Below are 20,069 nucleotides of genomic sequence, written 5' to 3'. Positions count from 1 at the left end.
CAAGGGGTCTAGTTTCCAAAATGGTATGCCATGTGGGTTATTTTTGCTGTTCTGGCACCATAGGGGCTTCCTAAATGCAACATGCCCCCCAAAAACCATTTCTGAAAAACGTACTCTCCAAAATCCCCTTGTCGCTCCTTCGCTTCTGAGCCCTCTACTGCGCCCACCGAACACTTTACATAGACATATGAGGTATGTGCTTATTCGAGAGAAATTTGGCTACAAATATAAGTATACATTTTCTCCTTTTACCCCTTGTAAAAATTCAAAAATTGGGTTCACAAGAACATGCGAGTGTAAAAAATAAAGATTGTGAATTTTCTCCTTCACTTTGCTGCTATTCCTGTGAAACACCTAAAAGGTTAAAACACTTACTGATTGTCATTTTGAATACTTTGGGGGGTGTAGTTTTTATAATGGGGTCATTTGTGGGGTATTTCTAATATGAAGACCCTTCAAATCCACTTCAAACCTGAACTGGTCTCTGAAAAAAAGCGAGGTTCAAAATTTTGTGAAAAATTGGAAAAGTGCTGCTGAACTTTGAAGCCCTCTGGTGTCTTCCAAAAGTAAAAACACGTCAATTTTATGATGTAAACATAAAGTAGACATATAGGAAATATTTTGAATATCCATTTTCCTTACAAGCAGAAAGCTTCAAAGTTAGAAAAATGCACATTTTTCAAATTTTTCATCAAATTTTGGGATTTTTCACCAAGAAAGGATGCAAGTTACCACAAAATTTTACCACTATGTTAAAGTAGAATATGTCACGAAAAAACAATCTCGGAATCAGATTGATAACTAAAAGCCTTCCAGAGTTATTAATGTTTAAAGTGACAGTGGTCAGATGTTCAAAAAACGCTCTGGTCCTAAGGTGTAAAATGGCCTGGTCCTTAAGGGGTTAAGGGGTTAACGACGCAGGACGTATATTTACGCCCTCCACCGGCTCCCGCGTCATATCAGGTCAGTCCTGGCGGCTATCAACGGCCGGGACCCGCGGCTAATACTGGACATCACCGATCGCGGTGATGCCCTGTATTAACCCTTCAGACGCGGCGATCAAAGCTGACCGCCGCGTCTGAAGTGAAAGTGAAAGTATCCCGGCTGCTCAGTTGGGCTGTTCGGGACCGCCGTGGTGAAATCGCGGCGTCCCGAACAGCTTACAGGACACCGGGAGGGCCCTTGTCTGCCTCCTCGGTGTCCGATCAATGAATGACTGCTCCGTGCCTGAGATCCAGGCAGGAGCAGTCAAGCGCCGATAACACTGATCACAGGCGTGTTAATACACGCCAGTGATCAGCATTAGAGATCAGTGTGTGCAGTGTTATAGGCCCCTATGAGACCTATAACACTGCAAAAAAAAAAGTGAAAAAAAAAGTGTTAATAAAGGTCATTTAACCCCTTCCCTAATAAAAGTTTGAATCACCCCCCTTTTCCCATAAAAAAATAAAACAGTGTAAATGAAAAAAAACAAACATATGTGGTATTGCCGAGTGCGTAAATGTCCGAACTATAAAAATATATCATTAATTAAACCGCACGGTTAATGCCGTACGCGCAAAAAAATTCCAAAGTCCAAAAAAGCGTATTTTTGGTCACTTTTTATACCATTAAAAAATTAATAAAAAGTGATCAAAAAGTCCGATCAAAACAAAAATTGTACTGATAAAAACTTCAGATCACGGTGCAAAAAATGAGTCCTCATACCGCCCTGTACGTGGAAAAATAAAAAAGTTATAGGGGTCAGAACATGACATTTTTAAAGGTATACATTTTCCTGCAAGTAGTTATGATTTTTTCCAGAAGTGCGACAAAATCAAACCTATATAAGTAGGGGATCATTTTAACCGTATGGACCTACAGAATAATGATAAGGTGTCATTTTTACCGAAATATGCACTGCATAGAAACTGAAGCCCCCAAAAGTTACAAAATGGCGTTTTTTCTTCGATTTTGTTGCACAATGATTTTTTTTAACGTTTTGCCGTGAATTTTTGGGTAAAATGACTAATGTCACTGCAAAGTAGAATTGGTGACGCAAAAAATAAGCCATAATATGGATTTTTAGGTGGAAAATTGAAAGGGTTATGATTTTTGAAAGGTAAGGAGGAAAAAACGAAAGTGCAAAAACTGAAAAACCCTGAGTCCTTAAGGGGTTAAAAAGTAGTCAAATTAGACAAAACCTGTATAAATTAGGTATAATTTAAATCGTGTGGACCTGCAGAAGTTAGATAATGTAATTTTTTCCTAAAAGTGCACTGCAAATAAATGGAAGCCCACAAAATTAGCAAAATGGCGTTTTGTTTTTTTTGCCCCACAAATAATATTTTTCGTTTCACCGTAGATTTTGTGGTAAAATGATTGATGCCAATGCAAAGTAAAATTGGTGGTGCAAAAAACAAGCCCACATATGGTAGAAAATTGAAAGTGTTATGGCTTTTAGAAGGCAAGGACATAAAAATGAAAGTGTAAAAAAAAAAAAAAAAATTATACCCTTAACCCTTTAACGATGCAGGACGTAAATGTATATTTACGTCCTATACATAACCGCAGCGTGACGTCGTGACTGACACACCTCCTCCATGTAGTTCTCTGGGAGAGCTGGGGAGGCAGCGTTCATGCCTTCCACCTCTACATTAGAAAGAAATGTGGAGGGGGCGTGGAGGGGGTATACCGTCGACCATGTGGGACCCCCCACGATCAAACACTTATCCCCTATCCTGTGGATAGGGGATAAGTTGTTTTTTGCTGCAGATGTCCTTTAAGGGGTTAAAAAGGCCTCTGTAAAATCAAAGCTGCAATCTTATTGGTTGCTGTGGGCAAATGCATCTTTTTTTATATTTTGGGTGAGGTTTGATACATTTTCGTCTATATCTATACAAGAAGGGCTCATCTATATCAGTGGTCTCAAACTGTGGCCCTCCAGATGTTGCAAAACTTCAACTCCCAGCATGCCTGGACAGCCGTTGGCGGACATGCTGGTAGTTGAAGTTTTGCAACTGCCTGGGCAGGGCATGCTGGGAGTTGAGGTTTTGCAACATCTGGAGGGCCACATTTTAAGACCACTGATCTATATAACTATGGGATTGCACTGAGCAGCCACCAATCAGATCCATTGTGCTAACCTGTACTGTGGAAAGTGAAAGCTGTTCTCTGATTGGTTGCTATGGGCAACACTATTTTCATGAAGAAGGCCTAGTGTCCCTTATCAGCCTGAGGTCTGAGTGCAGTTCACACAATATAGGACCCTGTATATAGCCTGTATTATCTATGCTCAAGGGAAGGATACAGCTATGGCAGTAAGGGCTCATTCACATCAAGTATTTGTTGAGCCTTTATATTAGAATGCATAGAAAACTCATTGAAATATATTTCTCACTGTACTCATAGACTTCCATTGGTAATATATAATGCAGAGGTGTATACTTTTGACTACATTTTGCCATGTTTACCTCAGCATATGTTTCATAGCGTCCCATACAACACTTTTAAGAAGCTTAAAGGGGTACTCCGCCCCTAGACATCTTATCCCCTATCCAAAGGATAGGGGATAAGATGTCTGATTGCAGGGGTCCCCAGCTGCACCCGCGTTCGATTAGAGCGTCTAGTGCAGCGTCGGAGGCTTGTGACGCCAATCATCTGGCACGGCACGAAGTTCACTCCTTGCACCGGATATCTGGGGTGCCGCAGCCGAGATCGCGGGGGTCACCAGCAGCAGGGCCCCTGCGATCAGACATCTTATCCCCTATCCTTTGGATAGGATGTCTGGGGCGGAATACCCCTTTAAATCGGTATGTTTTCATACATTTAAAGCACGACTAATGGCTACGGCCACTGAAACACGTCTTTCTCTGGTCCGTGCAATCTGTGAAACGTGCCTGTTTTGATGTTATTGTGGTGGCTGGATTGTGTGGCAAGCCTTGTGGGGGTGTAGGGTAGTTAGGGTGTTGCTGTTCGGGATAATAAAGGGCGCTGTTAACCCTTGTCACTCGTGACGCCAGGGTGAGGGTTAAATACTGTAATCTTGATAGGCCTATTGCCACCCTTCCCAAGAGCAATAGGTGATGCAGTAATAAAGGATTGTCCACAACCACTGTTAACTGAAAACTTGCAGGAACTTTTACTGAAGAATTTCTGTACATGCAGCAATAGTAACAGTGCAGATAACAGAGTCTCTATAGATATAGCTGAGCAGCGATGACAGTTGGTTGGGATCAGAAAAGTTCAATTTAGCTTCTTAGGGATTTTGTATCATAGATCCGCTGGATTTAAGGGTGCGTTTAGGTCCAGTGATCTTGCGATGAGTAGCGGGGAATTGCTTAAGATATCCGCTATGTTAGAGCCCGAGGCCGCAAGGCTTCGGCCTAGTAACTCGTCTTGTAAGCTGCGGAGGTCCTACCTCTTCCAGAGTCAGCAACCCAAGAGAGGGATCAAGATGGTGCAGCTCCCTTATATGGGCAGGGGCTGGCCGTTTTAGATTGGTCCATAACAACTGTCACTCACCGATACATTGCATTGTGGGTGAACACGTCATGGGAACCTCTAAAGGTCCTGTAGCAAAACCACAGAGTTCTAATCTAATCACGTGACCCGCAGGTCCTGCTACGCTTGAACAGGTAAGCAATTAAATATATACATATTTCTATACTTATATTTATAAAAACTTCTATACAGTCATAGACTAACTGAGGGGTGACAAGGGGATAACTATAGGAGAGGGACCCCGACGTTCCTAGGGACTCTGACTATGGAGAGCTCTGCAAAGGTAGCGTATGAAATACGGTACCGGAACACCACATTATAATAAACAGCGTTCTTATCCGTGACGGCAGTGCTGCATTCGATCCTTGTTTAATCTACAGTTATATGTGTAGTCCACATGTTTTCCGTGCACGCATGACCCGGGTGGAGAGCTGGATTTCATTTACTGCTTATTCGCATACATTTAAAGTATCAGTTTTTTACATTTTCAGGCAAGATTAGAATTCTATTCTATTGAACTTTATAGGCAACGCAAAAATGTATTTGTATTTTTGGGGAAAAAACTGAGTGAACCGCATAGTTATACATTTAACATATAAATAAAAAAAACATCACTTAAAAATATGATGTTAACTCAGCCTAAGGGCCTGCAGCAGTCTCCCATTGATCTAATGGGTTTCTGCTGCGTAGTTCACACTAAGGAAATTCCATAGCGTAACTTCTGTCGCAGAATCGGATTCTGCAGGAAGACAGAACATTGAGCATCTGTCGGAGAAGTCGATGGCAACTTGCCATGGACATTAAGTGCTGATTCAAGAGGAATGTCCTTAGTGTGAATTTGGGCCTAACACACGAGGTTTTGCAAAACTTGTGGCTAATGCTCTTGCTCCAAAGGAAGACTGCAAAGAGACCCTTGCACAATCTAATACTTCACAGTTTATGCAGAAATAGCAGTGTTAGGCTATGTTCCGCAGCAGCAGAGTTCCATTGTATGGGATTCTGAAGCGCTGCGCACACGGCGGAATTTCTGCACCAGATGTTTTTGGCATGGAAATTCCAATTTCTGTGCCCGCAGAAAGAATTAACTTGTCCATTCCATCAGTGGAGTTTGCACAGAGTGCATATCCGTCTATGAGACGGCGCATTCCTGTGCGGTCTTAGCGTCGGCATGTTATGCCAGTGCCCGCAGTCTTCGGAATGTCCACATGGAGATTTTCCATGCGGACATTCTGATGTGTGAACATAGCCTTAGGCTAGTTTCACATATACCCAAAGTGAACCCAGCCTAAGCATGCATTCACACGTGCATATTTTTCCTGCAGATCTGCTGCAGATTAGCTGATGCAGATTTTGCTGCTAATTGAATACAATGGCCAACAAAATATGTTGGGGCAAATCGGCAGCAGAAAATATTCATGTGTGAACGCACCCCAAGGGTAGGGTCACACATAACGGATCCACATCGTATTTTACGCTGCGGATCCGCCTGTGACCCGACCAAAAGTGTGCCTCCAGCTGTTGCCACCCTCCGCACTGCCTAGCCCCGCCCCCTGGCCTGCTTGCAGCGGCCATCCGGCAAGGCTGCGAGTCGCTGAGTGCACTGCAGCCAACTCGCACGCCTCTATGTGGCTACTCGGAGTGGCAGATTGCCGCTGCAAGCAGGCCAGGGAGCGGACGGTGGCAACAGCTGGAGGTGCACTATGAATCAAGTCACCGGAGGATCCACAGTGTAAAATACGCTGAGGATCCGTTATGCGTGATCCTACTCTAAGGGTACGTTCACACATTATTTTTGCTGCAGATTTGCTGCTGCGGATTTTGCTGGGCATTGTATTTAATGGGCAACAAAATCTGCTAAAGCAAATCTACAACAGAAAATACACGTGTGAACTGCATCAGCTGTCATCAGTTGTTAAATAGCCGACGTCCATTATTACTGGATGTAACTCAGAAAGCTGTGTTCACCTGCCGGTGGCGGTCTCACATGTTCAACCATCTGGAGTTCAAACTGTCCCATTCAAATGAATTAGATCAGTTCTACCATCAGTTTCCCTCCAATGCACGCCAGAGGGAAACACTGCCGGACAACTGATATATGTGAAGGGGTCCTAACAGACAATACGACAGGTTATACTTGTTAGACTCATGATACTTAGGCTAAGTTTCTACTTGTTTTTTTAGGGGGGAAATGCCAAGAAAAACGCCAATTCTGCCGCATGGCGTTTTTCCATCCAAAAAACGCTGCGGCCAGATGTCAGCTGTAAATCAATGAGAAATCGATAAATTCTTATTCCACTTGGCGATTTTCACTTTGGTGGTTTTTTTTTATCCTTTTGGCGTTTTTTCACTCTTTTTGGCGGTTTTCCAAAATCGCAGCATGTTGAACCTCTGGCGATTTTTTTTAGCCAAAATCGTGGCGTTTTTCTCCCATAGAAATCTATGGGAGTGAATAAACGCCAAGAAAAACGATATGTGGGTTTTAACTCTGGCGTTTTTGCCGGCGTTTTTTATTCTTTTTTTGATGGAGATACCTTTTTTAATAAAATGTTGTAGGGTACCATTAAAAAAAAAAAAAGATACAGTAGTGAAGGAAAAAATTGTATCTAACGAAATTTATCTTTTTTTTATAACAAAACTTTTATTAATTTTTAAAACGGGGATCAATTTATGTGGGGAGGCAGGGACCTAAAAATGTAGCCGACAATAACAAAAATGTAGTGCGTGTATGTGTTTCACTTTTTTTCTTTATTTTTTACATTTTTAAGGTAGTACTACTACTCCCAGCATGGAACACACTGGTCCATGATGGGAGTAGTAGTACCTGTGCTATTTGACAGATCACCCATTGCGATCCTCCTGTATAATGTATAGATGGGGCCAGCCGCTCTTCTATGGTCCCCTGCACTGCCGTATATATATATATATATATATATATATATATATATATACACCTATTCATATTTCCCGCAGAGAGCTGTGATTGGCCAGATTCAGCCAAGCACAGCTCTCTGTCGGAAATATGAATAGGTGTATAAATACGTCAGTGCAGGGGACCATAGAAGAGCGGCCAGCCGCATCTATACATTATACAGAGGGATCAGAACGGAGTTACATCCACTGTGATCTTTCCTTAACTGCAGTTACTACTACTCCCAACATGGAGCACACTCTGCTCCATGCTGGGAGCTGTAGTACCTGCATTAATAGACAGATCGCAACAGGTGTCAGAAATTACACTCACTGCGATCTGTCTATTAGTGCAGGTACTACAGCTCCCAGCATGGAGCAGAGTGTGCTCCATGTTGGGAGTAGTAGTACCTGCAGGTAAGAACAGATCACAGTGGGTATCATTACTGACACCCGATGCGATCGTCCTATCTTTCGCAGAGATGGAGCAGCTTTCTCCTGCGCTCGCATCTCTGCACTATACTCCGGCCGGCCACTCACTCATTCATATTTCCCTCTGAGAGCTGTGATTAGCTGCCACCATCCGGCCAATCACTACTCTGGGCGGAAAATATGAATGAGTGATGTTCTATTCACATCACTGGCCGGAGTACAGAGCAGAGATGCGAGCGCTGTATAGAGCCGCTCCACATCTCTGCTATATTACAGCATGGACGATCGCATTGGGTGTCACGACTGACACACGGGGCTATATGTCTATTAACCTGTTGGGGACGAAGGGCGTATGCATATGCCCTTGCGTCCTGGTACTTAAGGACGAAGGGCGTATCAATACGCCCGTGGGAATTTTGGCCCCCGCCGCGCACTGGGCGAGGACCGGGCCGGGGTGACTGCTGATATCTATCAGCAGGCACCCCGTGCAAATGCCCAGGGGAGTCATTAGACCCCCCCATGTCGGCGATCGGCGCAAATCGCAAGTGAATTCACACTTGCGATTTGCGCCGATTCCGGGTCATTACGGGTCTATGGTGACCCGGTGACCCGGAATAGAAGGGGGATCGCGGGTGTCTAAGACACCCACGATCCCCCTAAAGCGATAGGAGTGAGGTGGCAGGGTTGCCACCCCTCCTATCTCTGCTATTGGTGGTCTAGACGCGACCACCAATAGCAGATCAGGGGCGGAGGGGTTTACTTTCGTTTTCCCCATCCTGCCCTCCCACAATAGGCGGGGCCGGACGGGGAAAACGAAGAGAAGTCCACTTACCCCTCCAGAGGCAACGGAGCGACGGGGATCGGCGGGCGGCGACGGAGATCTGCGGCGGCGACGGAGATCTGCGGCGGTGTGCGGCAGAAGAGGACGGCTCCCGGATGCGACGGAAGCCGGTGAGTAGTTGCCTAGCAACATCTAGAGGGCTACAGTCTGAGACCACTATAGTGGTCTCTAGACTGTAGCCCTCCAGATGTTGCAAAACCACAACTCCCAGCATGCCCAGACAGCTGTTTGCTGTGTGGGCATGCTGGAATTTGTAGTTTTGCAACAGCTGGAGGTCTGCAGTTTAGAGACCACTGCACAGTGATCTCTATACTGCCTTCTAGATCTTGCAAAACTACAACTCCTAGCATGCCCACACAGGCTGTTTGCTGTCTGGGCATGCTGGGAGTTGTAGTTTTGCAACATCTGGAGGTCAACAGTTTGGAGATCACTGTTCAGTGGTCTCTAAATTGTAGCACTCCAGATGTTGCAAAACTACAAATTCCAGCATGCCCACACAGAAAATAGCTGTCTCGGCATGCTGGGAGTTGTAGTTGCGTACCTCCAGCTGTTGCATAACTACATCTCCCAGCATGCCCTTCTGTGATCAGACATGCTGGGAATTGTAGTTTTGCAATAGCTGGAGGCACACTGGTTGGAAAATACTGAGTTAGGTAACAGAACCCAACTCAGTATCTTCCAACCAGTGTGCCTCCAGCTGTTTCAAAACTACAACTCCCAGCATGTACTGACAGACCGTGCATGCTGGGAGTTGTAGTTTTGCAACAGCTGGAGGCTCACTGGTTGGAAAATACTGAGTTAGGTAACAGAACCTAACTGAAGGTTTTCCAACCAGCGTGCCTCCAGCTGTTATCAAAACTACAACTCCCAGCATGTACTGACAGACCGTGCATGCTGGGAGTTGTAGTTTTGAAACAGCTGGAGGTTTGCCCCCCCCATGTGAACGTACAGGGTACATTCACACGGGCGGGTTTACAGCAAGTTTCCTGCTTCAAGTATGAGCTGCGGCAAATTTTTCGCCGCAGCGCAAATTCCTAGCGGGAAACTCACCGTAACCCGCCAGTGTGAATGTACCCTAAAAACACTACACTACACTAACACCTAATAAGGAATAAAACATTACATATACACCCCCTTACACTGTCCCCCCCAATAAAAATGAAAAACGTATTGTACAGCAGTGTTTCCAAAATGGAGCCTCCAGCTGTTGCAAAACAACAACTCCCAGCATTTCCGGACAGCCACTGACTGTCCAGGCATGCTGGGAGTTTAGCAACAGCTGGAGGCACCCTGTTTGGGAATCACTGGCGTAGAATACCCCTATGTCCACCCCTATGCAATCCCTAATTTAGTCCTCAAATGCACATGGTGCTCTCTCACTTTGGAGCCCTGTCGTATTTCAAAGAAACAGTTTAGGGCCACATATGGGGTATTTCCGTACTCGGGAGAAATTGCACTACAAATTTTGGGGGGCTTTTTCTCCTTTTACCCCTTATGAAAAGGAAAAGTTGGGGTCTACACCAGCGTGTTAGTGTAAAAAAAAAAATATTTTACACTAACATGCTGGTGTTGCCCTTTACTTTTTATTTTCACAAGAGGTAAAAGGAAAAAAAGACCCCCAAAATTTGTAACGCAATTTCTCCTGAGTACGGAGATACCCCATATGTGGGCGTAAAATGCTCTGCGGGCGCACAACAAGGTTCAGGAGTGAGAGCGCACCATGTACATTTGAGGCCAAAATTGGTGATTTGCACAGGGGTGGCTGATTTTACAGCTGTTCTGACATAAATGCAAAAAAATAAATACCCACATGTGACGCCATTTTGGAAACTACACCCCTCACGGAATGTAATAAGGGGTACAGTGAGCATTTACGCCCCACAGGGGTCTGACAGATTTTTGGAACAGTGGTCAGTGAAAATGAAAAATTTAATTTTTTTGTTTGCACATCCCACTGTTCCAAACATCTGTCAAACGCCAGTGGGGTGTAAATGCTCACTGTACCCCTTATTACATTCCGTGAGGGGTGTAGTTTCCAAAATGGGGTCACATGTGGGGGGGACCACTGTTCTGGCACCACGGGGGGCTTTGTAAATGCACATGGCCCCCGACTTCCATTCCAAACAAATTATCTCTCTAAAAGCTCAATGGCGCTCCTTCTCTTCTGAGCATTGAAGTTCGCTCGCAGTGCACTTGACGTCCAAACATGGGGTATTTCCATACTCAGAAGAAATGGGGTTACAAATTTTGGGGGGCATTTTCTCCTATTACCCTTTGTAAAAAAAGTAAAATTTGGGGAAAAACCAGCATTTTAGTGGAAAAATATTTTTTTTTCATTTACACATCCGACTTTAACAAAAAGTTGTCAAACACCTGTGGGGTGTTAAGGCTCACCGTACCCCTTGTTACGTTCCGTGAGGGGTGTCGTTTCCATAATAGTGTGCAATGTGGGGGTTTTTGCTGTCCTGGCACCATAGGGGCTTCCTAAATGGGACATGCCCCCCAAAAACCATTTCAGAAAAACTCACTCTCCTAAATCCCATTGTTGCTCCTTCGCTTCTGAGCCCTCTAGTGCACCCGCCGAACACTTGACATACACATATGAGGTATTTTCTTACTCGAGAGAAATTGGGTTACAAATTTTAAGAGGATTTTTTTCCTTTTACCCCTTGTAAAAATTCAAAAACTGGGTCTACAAGAACATGCCAGTGTAAAAAAATGAAGATTTAGAATTTTCTCCTTCACTTTGCTGCTATTCCTGTGAAACACCTAAAGGGTTAAAACACTTACTGAATGTCATTTTGAATACTTTGAGGGGTGCAGTTTTTATAATGGGGTCATTTATGGGGTATTTCTAACCAGAAGACCCTTCAAATCCACTTCAAACCTGAACTGGTCCCTGAAAAATTCCGATTTTGAAAATTTTGCGAAAAATTGGAAAATTTTTGCTGAACTTTGAAGCCCTCTGGTGTCTTCCAAAAGTAAAAACTCATCAATTTTATGATGCAAACATAAAGTAGACATATTGTATATGTGAATCAATATATAATTTATTTGGAATATCCATATTCCTTATAAGCAGAGAGCTTCAAAGTTAGAAAAATGCAAAATTTTCACATTTTTCATGAAATTTTTTAATTTTTCACCAAGAAAGGATGCAAGTATCGCCAAAAATTTACCACTAACATAAAGTAGAATATGTCACAAAAAAACAATCTCGGAATCAAATTTATAAGTAAAAGCATTCCAGAGTTATTAATGCTTAAAGTGACAGTGGTCAGATTTGCAAAAAATGCTCCCATCCTTAGGGTCATAATGGGCTCCGTCCCCAAGGGGTTAATACAGGTACTACTACTCCCATCATGAAACAGTCTGTTCCATGCTGGGAGTAGTAGTACTGACTAAAAAATGTAAAACATAGAGAAAAAAAGTGAAACACACACACTTTATTAAAAAATAATACAATTTTTGTTATAAAATATACAAATTTCATTAAATAAAAAAATTTCCATCACTACTGCATCCTTTTTTTTTTTTTTGTACCCAACAAATTTTGGGTACCATAAAAAACTGCTAAGGTGCAATTTCCACACAAATGAAAAAACGCCAGAAAAAATGCCAGACGCATAAAAATTGCACTGCCGTTTTTTCTTGCGTTTTTTTCAAACCAAAAAAACACAGGACAAAAAAACAAGTAGAAACTTAGCCTTAAAGATTCAAATATTTGGAGAAAGACACCTCAGCCATACAACAACGTACAGCAGCTGGGACACGGGTACCAAGATACAGCAACTGTACATGTGCAGCCTCCTGTACCCTGCTAGTGCTGCCTACAGGGTACCAGGCACTGAGGTTCTAAGGGTTGGTAGGTGAACCACAATGATCAGGCTTTTATAGTGTATAATGCAGACATTATATAAGGCCTTGTTCAACTTTTTTCATTGTTGAGCTCTGTATGAACACTACATAAAATCTGCACCCCTTTCCCTTTGCCGTAGTTCATAAAATGTGAATTTTGCATCCTTTATTGCAGAAAGAAGTGACTTGCAGCTTGACCTTGGTTATGCCTATTGACTAGGGCATTGATTCAAAATGGATCACTTTAGAAGGTTTACACCAGAATAGCAGTTATTTCCTTAAAGGGGTACTCCGGTGGAGAACACATTTTTTTTTAAATCAACTGGTGTCAAAAAGTTAAACAGATTTGTAAATTACTTCTATTTAAAAATCTTAATCCTTCCAGTACTTATCAGCTGCTGTATGCTCCACAGCAAGTTGTATAGTTATTTTCAGTCTGACCACAGTGCTCTCTGCTGCAACCTCCACCTGTCCGTGTCAGGAACTGTCCGGAGCAGGAGCAAATCCCCATAGCAAACCTCTCCTGCTCTGGACAGTTGTCAGCAGAGAGAACTGTGGTCAGGCAGAAAGAACTATACAACTTCCTCTGGAGCATACAGCAGCTGATAAGTACTAGAAGGATTAAGATTTTTATATAATAATTTACAAATCTGTAATTTACAAATCTGTAAATCTGAAGTAATTTACAAATCTGTTAAACTTTCAAACTTCTTCCACCGGAGTACCCCTTTTAAGGGTAACAGACAGCTGGTTTACCTGCACTAAATGCAATACATAGGATTATAGTGGATTATAGTGCAGGTGAACTGGATAAAAATTAGATATAACTTACTCAGATCGGTGCTTCCGTTCAGGAGTATAAGGCTAGGTTCAGACTATGGAATTTCGCTTGTTAAAATGTATACTATAGTGAATGGGTTTTGTGAGGCGGAATTTGTGAGCGGAAAATCCGCTTGGAAATTTTTGCCTGAAGAATGGCGTTGCTCTTTCTTCAGGCAGAAATACTTGCAGAACACATTGCAGTCTATTATATTTTCTGCCCAGAGATTCCGTCGTCTGAACCTAGCCTTAGGGTTTGTTGCTTAACCCCTTAAGGACCCAGCCCTTTTTCACCTTAAGGACTGATCCCTTTTTTCGCAATTCTGACCACCGTTGCTTTATGAATTAATAACGCGAAAATGCTTTTACCGAATATTCTGATTCTGAGATTGTTTTTTCGTGACATATTCTACTTTATTTTGGTGGTAAATTTTCGGCGTTAGTTGCATCCTTTTTTGGTGAAAAATCCTAAAATTTCATGAAAATTTTGAAAAATGTTTCTAACTTTGAAGCTCTCTACTTGTAAGGAAAATGGATATTCCCAATAAATTTTATTTTTATTCACAAATACAATATGTCTACTTTATGTTGGCATCATAAAATGGACATATTTTTGCTTTTTGAAAAAATTAGAGGGCTTCAAAGTAGAGCAGCAATTTTCAAAAATGTCATGAATATTGTAAATTCTGAAGAGACAGATGTTACAGAACTACAACTCCCAGCATGCCTGGGCAGTCTAGGCATGCTGAGAGTTGTAGTTTGGCAAAATCTGGAGGGCTACCGTTTGGGCACCACTGTAACAGTGACTGTGACCCTCCAGATTTTGCAAAACTACAACTCCTTTGGCTGTCCGGGCATGCTGGGAGTTGCAGTTTGGCCTTCCTAGTGCTTGCCACAGTAAAGATCACTTTACTTTCACTTTCATTACCCCCCCCCCCCCCCCACCCCCAACGTGGTTTCTCTACCTGTGCCTGTCTCCAGCGACGATTGGGGGTCCCCAGGCATCTTCTCCTCCAGGTACCGGCCTCCATCTTTTCCCCACGACATCCAGGGGTGGGCAGAATGGGGGGGGGGGTTGTCATGGCAAACCACTGTCCTGCGCTGCCATTGGTCAGAATCAGTTCTAACCAATGGCAGGGGATAGGAGGAGATCGCAGCACTGCAACCTCACTCCTAGCCCTCAGGATGATTGGGGCTGTCACTGATCATCCCTATTTTCTGGGTGATCAGGTCACCAGAGACCCGATCAGCCCGGAATAGCATGTCTGAATTGACATGTGATTTTCTGCGATTGCCAACATGGGGGTGGTCTCAGGACCCCCCTGGGCGATGTGCTGGGATGCCTGCTGAATGATTTCAGCAGGAATCCCGGTCTGGTCCCCAACCGGCTAGCGGCGGGGACCAGAATTCCCAAGGGCGTATGTATACGCCCCACGTCCTTAAGGACTCGGGATGCAGGGAGTATGCATACGCCCGGCATCCTAAAGATGTTAAATGTTAGTCCTTTGCACACTGGAGTAGAGAGCTGGTTTATAAAGATTTCCTGTCTCCTTCCTCTCTACTCCCATGTGCCAGCCCACCTCATAAATATTCAAAGGGGACCCTTTATCTGTGTGAGCGCACTATGGCCCTCATTTACTATTGCAAACTCGACATGTTTTGTTTTTGTATCCCCAGAATTTGCGGCAAAATTGAAAAAAAAAACGACTAACGCTCCATTTTACAAAAAAATAATAATAATGAAAAAAGGGGAATGGCCGTCGGAAAAAGGGTTGTGTTCCCGACATTTTCACAAAAACCCAACATATTTACTAAGGTTTCCACAAAAAATTTGAATTTCAGCTGAGGAAAAACCGACAGATCAGAGCATGTGATAAAAAAGAAAAATGTAGGGAAAGTGGAAAATGTAGGAGAACCTTAGTAAATAACCGTGGGAAAAATTGTAGGGAATTAAAACCCACAAAGAAACCTATACTTCACTCTTAGTAAATGTGGGCCTATTGTTACACACATGTCGTCCGTGAGCGCATTGTCCCTACTCCCGGTGGGGCCGGCATGCGCATCACAGGATGCGCCCGCATGCGAATCCGGCCCGTCACTCACCCTGTACTGCTGCCGCTTCCGCTCCTGTGTCTCGGCTCCGTCACGCGTCCCCGTCTCCTAGGGCGCGAGTGTGATGAGCTCTGAGATTTAAAGGGCCAGTACGCCCATAATTACTGTTTGCACCTGACACTACCTTATAAAGTCCCTGCACCTCCCACACTTCCCTGTCGGAGGTGCAGGGACTTTATAAGATAGTGCCATTTGCCTGAGAGAAAGTGTACCCATTGCCTGTTTGCCAATCCACTGTATCCAGACCTTCCTGCTAAGTTTTTTGACTACGAACCTTTGCCGCCTGCCTTGACCTTTTGCTATATTTGACTACGCTACAGCCTCATCCTTCTGTACCTCGCCTTGCCCAGTTACCTGTGTGGTCGAGCCATGTCGGGGATAGTGACCTGGGTGTCGCCTGCCGCAGCAAGCCCATCCTGCCTTGCAGCGGGCTCTGGTGAAAACCAGCGGCACCTTAGACTCTGCTCTCCAATACGGTCCGAGTCATCAGCCATACAGGTGGAGGATCCACTTCCAGCTCCGTGACAGCCTCCACCCAGGTGCGTAACACCTATGAGCAAGCAAAATGGAGCAGAGGGGTTGGAAGCAGAAAGCCTCTGTATGATGGCTCCCACCTCCATTGCATTGCTCAAAGGGCAACATTTAGCAGTGGACCCAAATACTTGTATTTCCTGAATGGTGGCAATGATCAGAGTAAGTTATATCTGTTTTTAATATTGTTAACCAGCACTATAACCCTGTGTTTTGAGTTTAGTGCGGATAAATTTGCTGCCAGTTTAAGTTTAAGGGCTCTTAAGAGCCGGTCTACATTATGGTGGGAATAGGTACCAGTATGTATGGCTTCTTTTCTTTAATTTGAATAATTTTTGTCCCATTTTCTGTGTTTTTTTTATTTTTTATTTATTTTTATCCTTTGTGCTTACTTGTTTCATCTGATGGGTTTGCAGCCATGCTAGTTTGCAATTTCATCACCGATATTATTTCCTAATGCTACCTACATTTCCCATGAATCCTCAGATTTTTCAGAGAGAGGGTGTGGAGTTTGATCACTGTACCTGAAATCAGGCTGGCTGCTTTGTGCTGGAGACTCATAAGCAGGTTGAGGTCAGTTCACATTATGAGCAGTTTTAAGCACTTTCTCATTCAAGGTGCGTTTTTTTGAAAAGTATTGTCATGAGGTGAAAGTGACTTGACCTTTAATCATAATTTAGATATTTTGTGAAGATCTGAAGGCTTTAGGCTCTGTTCGCATGTTGAACTTTTACTGAATTTTTCACACTTTTTACTGCACTGCAGCAGAAATTTGCTGAAATTTACATAAATTGTAAAAAGGAAATTTTGTTTTTACTAATTTGCACAATTGCTGTAAAATAGCACCTTCTTTTGCTGCGATTTTTGGAAAAATGACTGCAAAAACTGAAAACATGTAGCAAAAAACACAGCTTCAGGAGAGGTGTTTATGTATTACATATACTGATCCTATGGAGATAACTGCAGCAATAGTAAACAGATAGAGCTGGAAGGGGTTTGTGAGCTAGCAGGAGTGATCTAATAGGTGATGACGTCATCCTGTAGTTGACAGGAAGTAAGCTGACCCAGAACTTTCTTATGACAGATTAAACAATGCGATTTTCTGTAATTCAGACTGGTCATCACATGACCCGGTGACAATCACGTCGGCGCTTGCCCTGCCCCCAAACATCTCTGCAGATACAGGGCTGCCGTGTAGAAGTCTGCGTGTCTGCTCATAGGAGAATACGCAGCATGTTTCCCAATGTGCAGCAGATTTTGTGCTGAGTGAAACGATAATTTGTTTTCCCTTAGTCCTAACAGTGGCACAGATAGGGTATTCTGCCCTTGTGGACTGGCTAGGACCGGTGGAAATTTTATTGACAACCTCTTAATTAAATATGTAATTAGACCCTCCCACCCCCCATACTTATAGGGGAAGAATGCCCCCGCCCCTTGTGTATTAGCAAGAAGGAAAGAAAAAGGAATAAGGGAGGGATTGTTGTGCCACTGTTAGCACTAATGGAAAACAAATTATCGTTAGAAATTAACGATTCCCTTACGTCCTAACCAGAGTTCCAAAGGAATCGAGCTTCTCTCTGCAAAAGAAGTAGCTACTGCTCTAGTAGAGTGAGCTTTGACAAAGTCAGGGGGCTCCAGACCCTGAGAAACATGAGACTCCCGAATAGCTTCCTTTATCCAGCGACTAATAGTTAGTTTGGAAGCCTTGTGTCCTTTACGGACACTAGAAAAAAAGATAAGAAGGTTTTCATCCTTACGGAATTCCTTGGATCGATCCAGGTAAATCCTGAGACATCTCGGGAGGTCGAGGAGCTAACACAGGAAGAGAAATAACCTGGTTGATGTTAGTAAAAGTTGGCACTTTAGGAATAAAAGTAAGCAAAAACTTAAGAAGAACCCTGTCCGGGAGGAACTGAATGTTGGGCTCAAAGGCAGAAAAGGCTTGGAGTTCTCCGACTCATTTTGCAGAGGTGATGGCCAACAAAAAGGTAACTTTGAGTGTAGGAAACTTTAGATCCACCTCCTCTAAAGGCTCAAAGGGGGGAGGTGATAACCCCCTGAACGCGACTGATAAATCCCATGCAGGGATAGGTTGGATTGTTGTAGGCTTAATTCTAGAAGCTCCTTTCAGGAATCTTCTAATTAGTGGGTCTTGAGAAAGAGACCTATTGAGGGAGGCCAAAATAGCAGAAACTTGCACTTTAAGGGTGGAAGATGATAATCCTTTGTTCAATCTGTCTTGCAGGAATTGAAGAATGGTAGGAATGGAAGGATTATTGGAGGTTTTTTTTTTTGTTTTGTTTTTAATTTAAATTTAATACATACAAAATCCATTATTACTTACAGCATTATCAAAACCAAAGCCTTTTCCCTCCCTCCCCTTAAGACAGCCTGCTCGAAATCCATTAACTTCCTTCCTTTCCCTACTCCTCTCTTACTCTTTTCTCCTTTTCACTATCTCCTTTCTCCCAGGGTAGCCATTTATTCTCGATTTTTTTTATTTCTTTCACTGTCCTTAAACAGCAACAACTCATAAGTTCTAACCTTATTTATACCTCCTAACCATTCTTCCCTTGATGGAACCGCTGGGGCCAACCATTTCCTGAGAATCAAATTCTTTGCCACTCCTAATATTCCAAGTATAAGATCTGTATGCTTAGTTCCCACTATCTCTAGTCCATAAATTGCAACGTTAGGTTCAAAGAGCAATACCACACCTATTCTAACTTTAATAGTTTCAAACACCACACTCCAAAATTTTCATATCATGTGTAACCAATTACCTCCCTCAAACCCACACTTGGGGCATTGTGCATTCTCCCTAACATTAATTTTATAAAGAAATTGCGGTGAGTACTGTGCCCGATATACTATATTAATCGTTGTTCTTCTAATATTCTTTAACACCAATTTCCACTCTTCTTCTGAAATTCCACCTATATCAAGTGCCTGTCCTAACCGCTTTACTACGTCCTCCCAACCCTTCTGACCTAACATATAGTGTACTCATTATTTTCTTTCCCCCCCCCTGTGCATTTTTAATATATTCTGTAATGTGATAACACCCTACCTTTAATTTTTCTTTCATTTCTTCTTGTCCCAAGGCATCCTTTAACTGTACATAACCAAAATAATTACTATTTTTTAAATTAAAGCGTTCACTCAGACACTCCCAATCTATTATCTTCCCATTTGTGCAAACCTGCTCCTAATTCCTTTATCTTCCCAATTCAAATATTCTGCGATTTTCTTTATTTCTGGGAAGTTCTCATTTTCCCATATGGGGGTACACCACACACTACTTGTTATCCCTGTTGCTGACTTCATGCTATCCCATACTTGTACCAATAATTCTTTAGCTATGTTCTCCTCTTCTACGCCCTTCTTCAAACTCCCACTCTCCAACCACTCCCATATGGACCCGTATTTCTTACACCCCCTTTCCAAATAATCCAACAATGTTTGTTGCTCTTGAATAACCAATGTTAATTGGGATGCTATGAAATATTGATGAAAATTAGGGAGACCCAGCCCTCCTTCCTCTAAGGGATGGTACAGATATTGACTCTTGATCCTAACTCTTTTTCCACCCCATATAAGATTATTTAATATACTTTCCAATTTTTTAAACCAAGTATTTTTAATCCATATGGGAGAAGCTCTCAAATAATGCGTTATCATGGGGAGTAATACCATTCTCAGCAGTCCTATTCTATCTGCCATTCCTAATCTCATTTTCCTCCATGTATTTATCTTTCCCCTTACCTTCCCCATCAGAGGTACCAAATTTAATCTCTCAAAATCCGAGACAGCGCTAGAGATCTTAATACCCAAATATTCCAAACTATCAATAACTCTTAGTACGTTTACAAGGCCAATAGGGACCTCAATTTCTACATCCAAAGGCATAAGACCGGACTTCTGCCAATTAATTTTCATTCCTGAGAAACATCCAAATTTTTCCACCAACCTAATCCCTTCCTGTACTTTCTCTACCGGATTCCTAACAAACAAAAGCACATCATCGGCATATAATAGCATTCTTTCTCTATCCCCTTGTACCCCAAACCCCTGAAAGACCTCTGTG

The 20,069-nt window shown here is 42.9% G+C and overlaps 1 protein-coding gene across 5 annotated transcripts in view; it reads left to right on the top strand.

Annotated features, from left to right (window-relative positions):
- Positions 1-20,069, top strand: part of CCDC152 (coiled-coil domain containing 152) — a 100,558-nt gene that overhangs the window by 6,966 nt on the left and 73,523 nt on the right. Inside the window, exon 1 of one of the 5 annotated variants that reach the window (XM_056540778.1) lies at positions 3,046-3,218. The exons of 1 other annotated variant lie outside the window; for it this stretch is intronic. Coding sequence is in view for 2 of the 4 variants with exons in the window: in XM_056540758.1 (XP_056396733.1) it covers positions 4,748-4,765 (18 nt within the window). In the remaining 2 variants the exon portion in view is untranslated. Of the gene's footprint in view, positions 1-3,045; positions 3,300-4,732; positions 4,766-16,527; positions 16,556-20,069 lie in introns of those variants that run through there. 3 more of the 5 variants (XM_056540768.1, XM_056540758.1, XM_056540796.1) reach the window with 3 other exon arrangements.

The sequence above is a fragment of the Hyla sarda genome, chromosome 1 (assembly GCF_029499605.1).
Source record: "Hyla sarda isolate aHylSar1 chromosome 1, aHylSar1.hap1, whole genome shotgun sequence".
Taxonomy (NCBI): domain Eukaryota; kingdom Metazoa; phylum Chordata; class Amphibia; order Anura; family Hylidae; genus Hyla; species Hyla sarda.
This window is presented reverse-complemented; position numbering and strand designations above follow the sequence as displayed.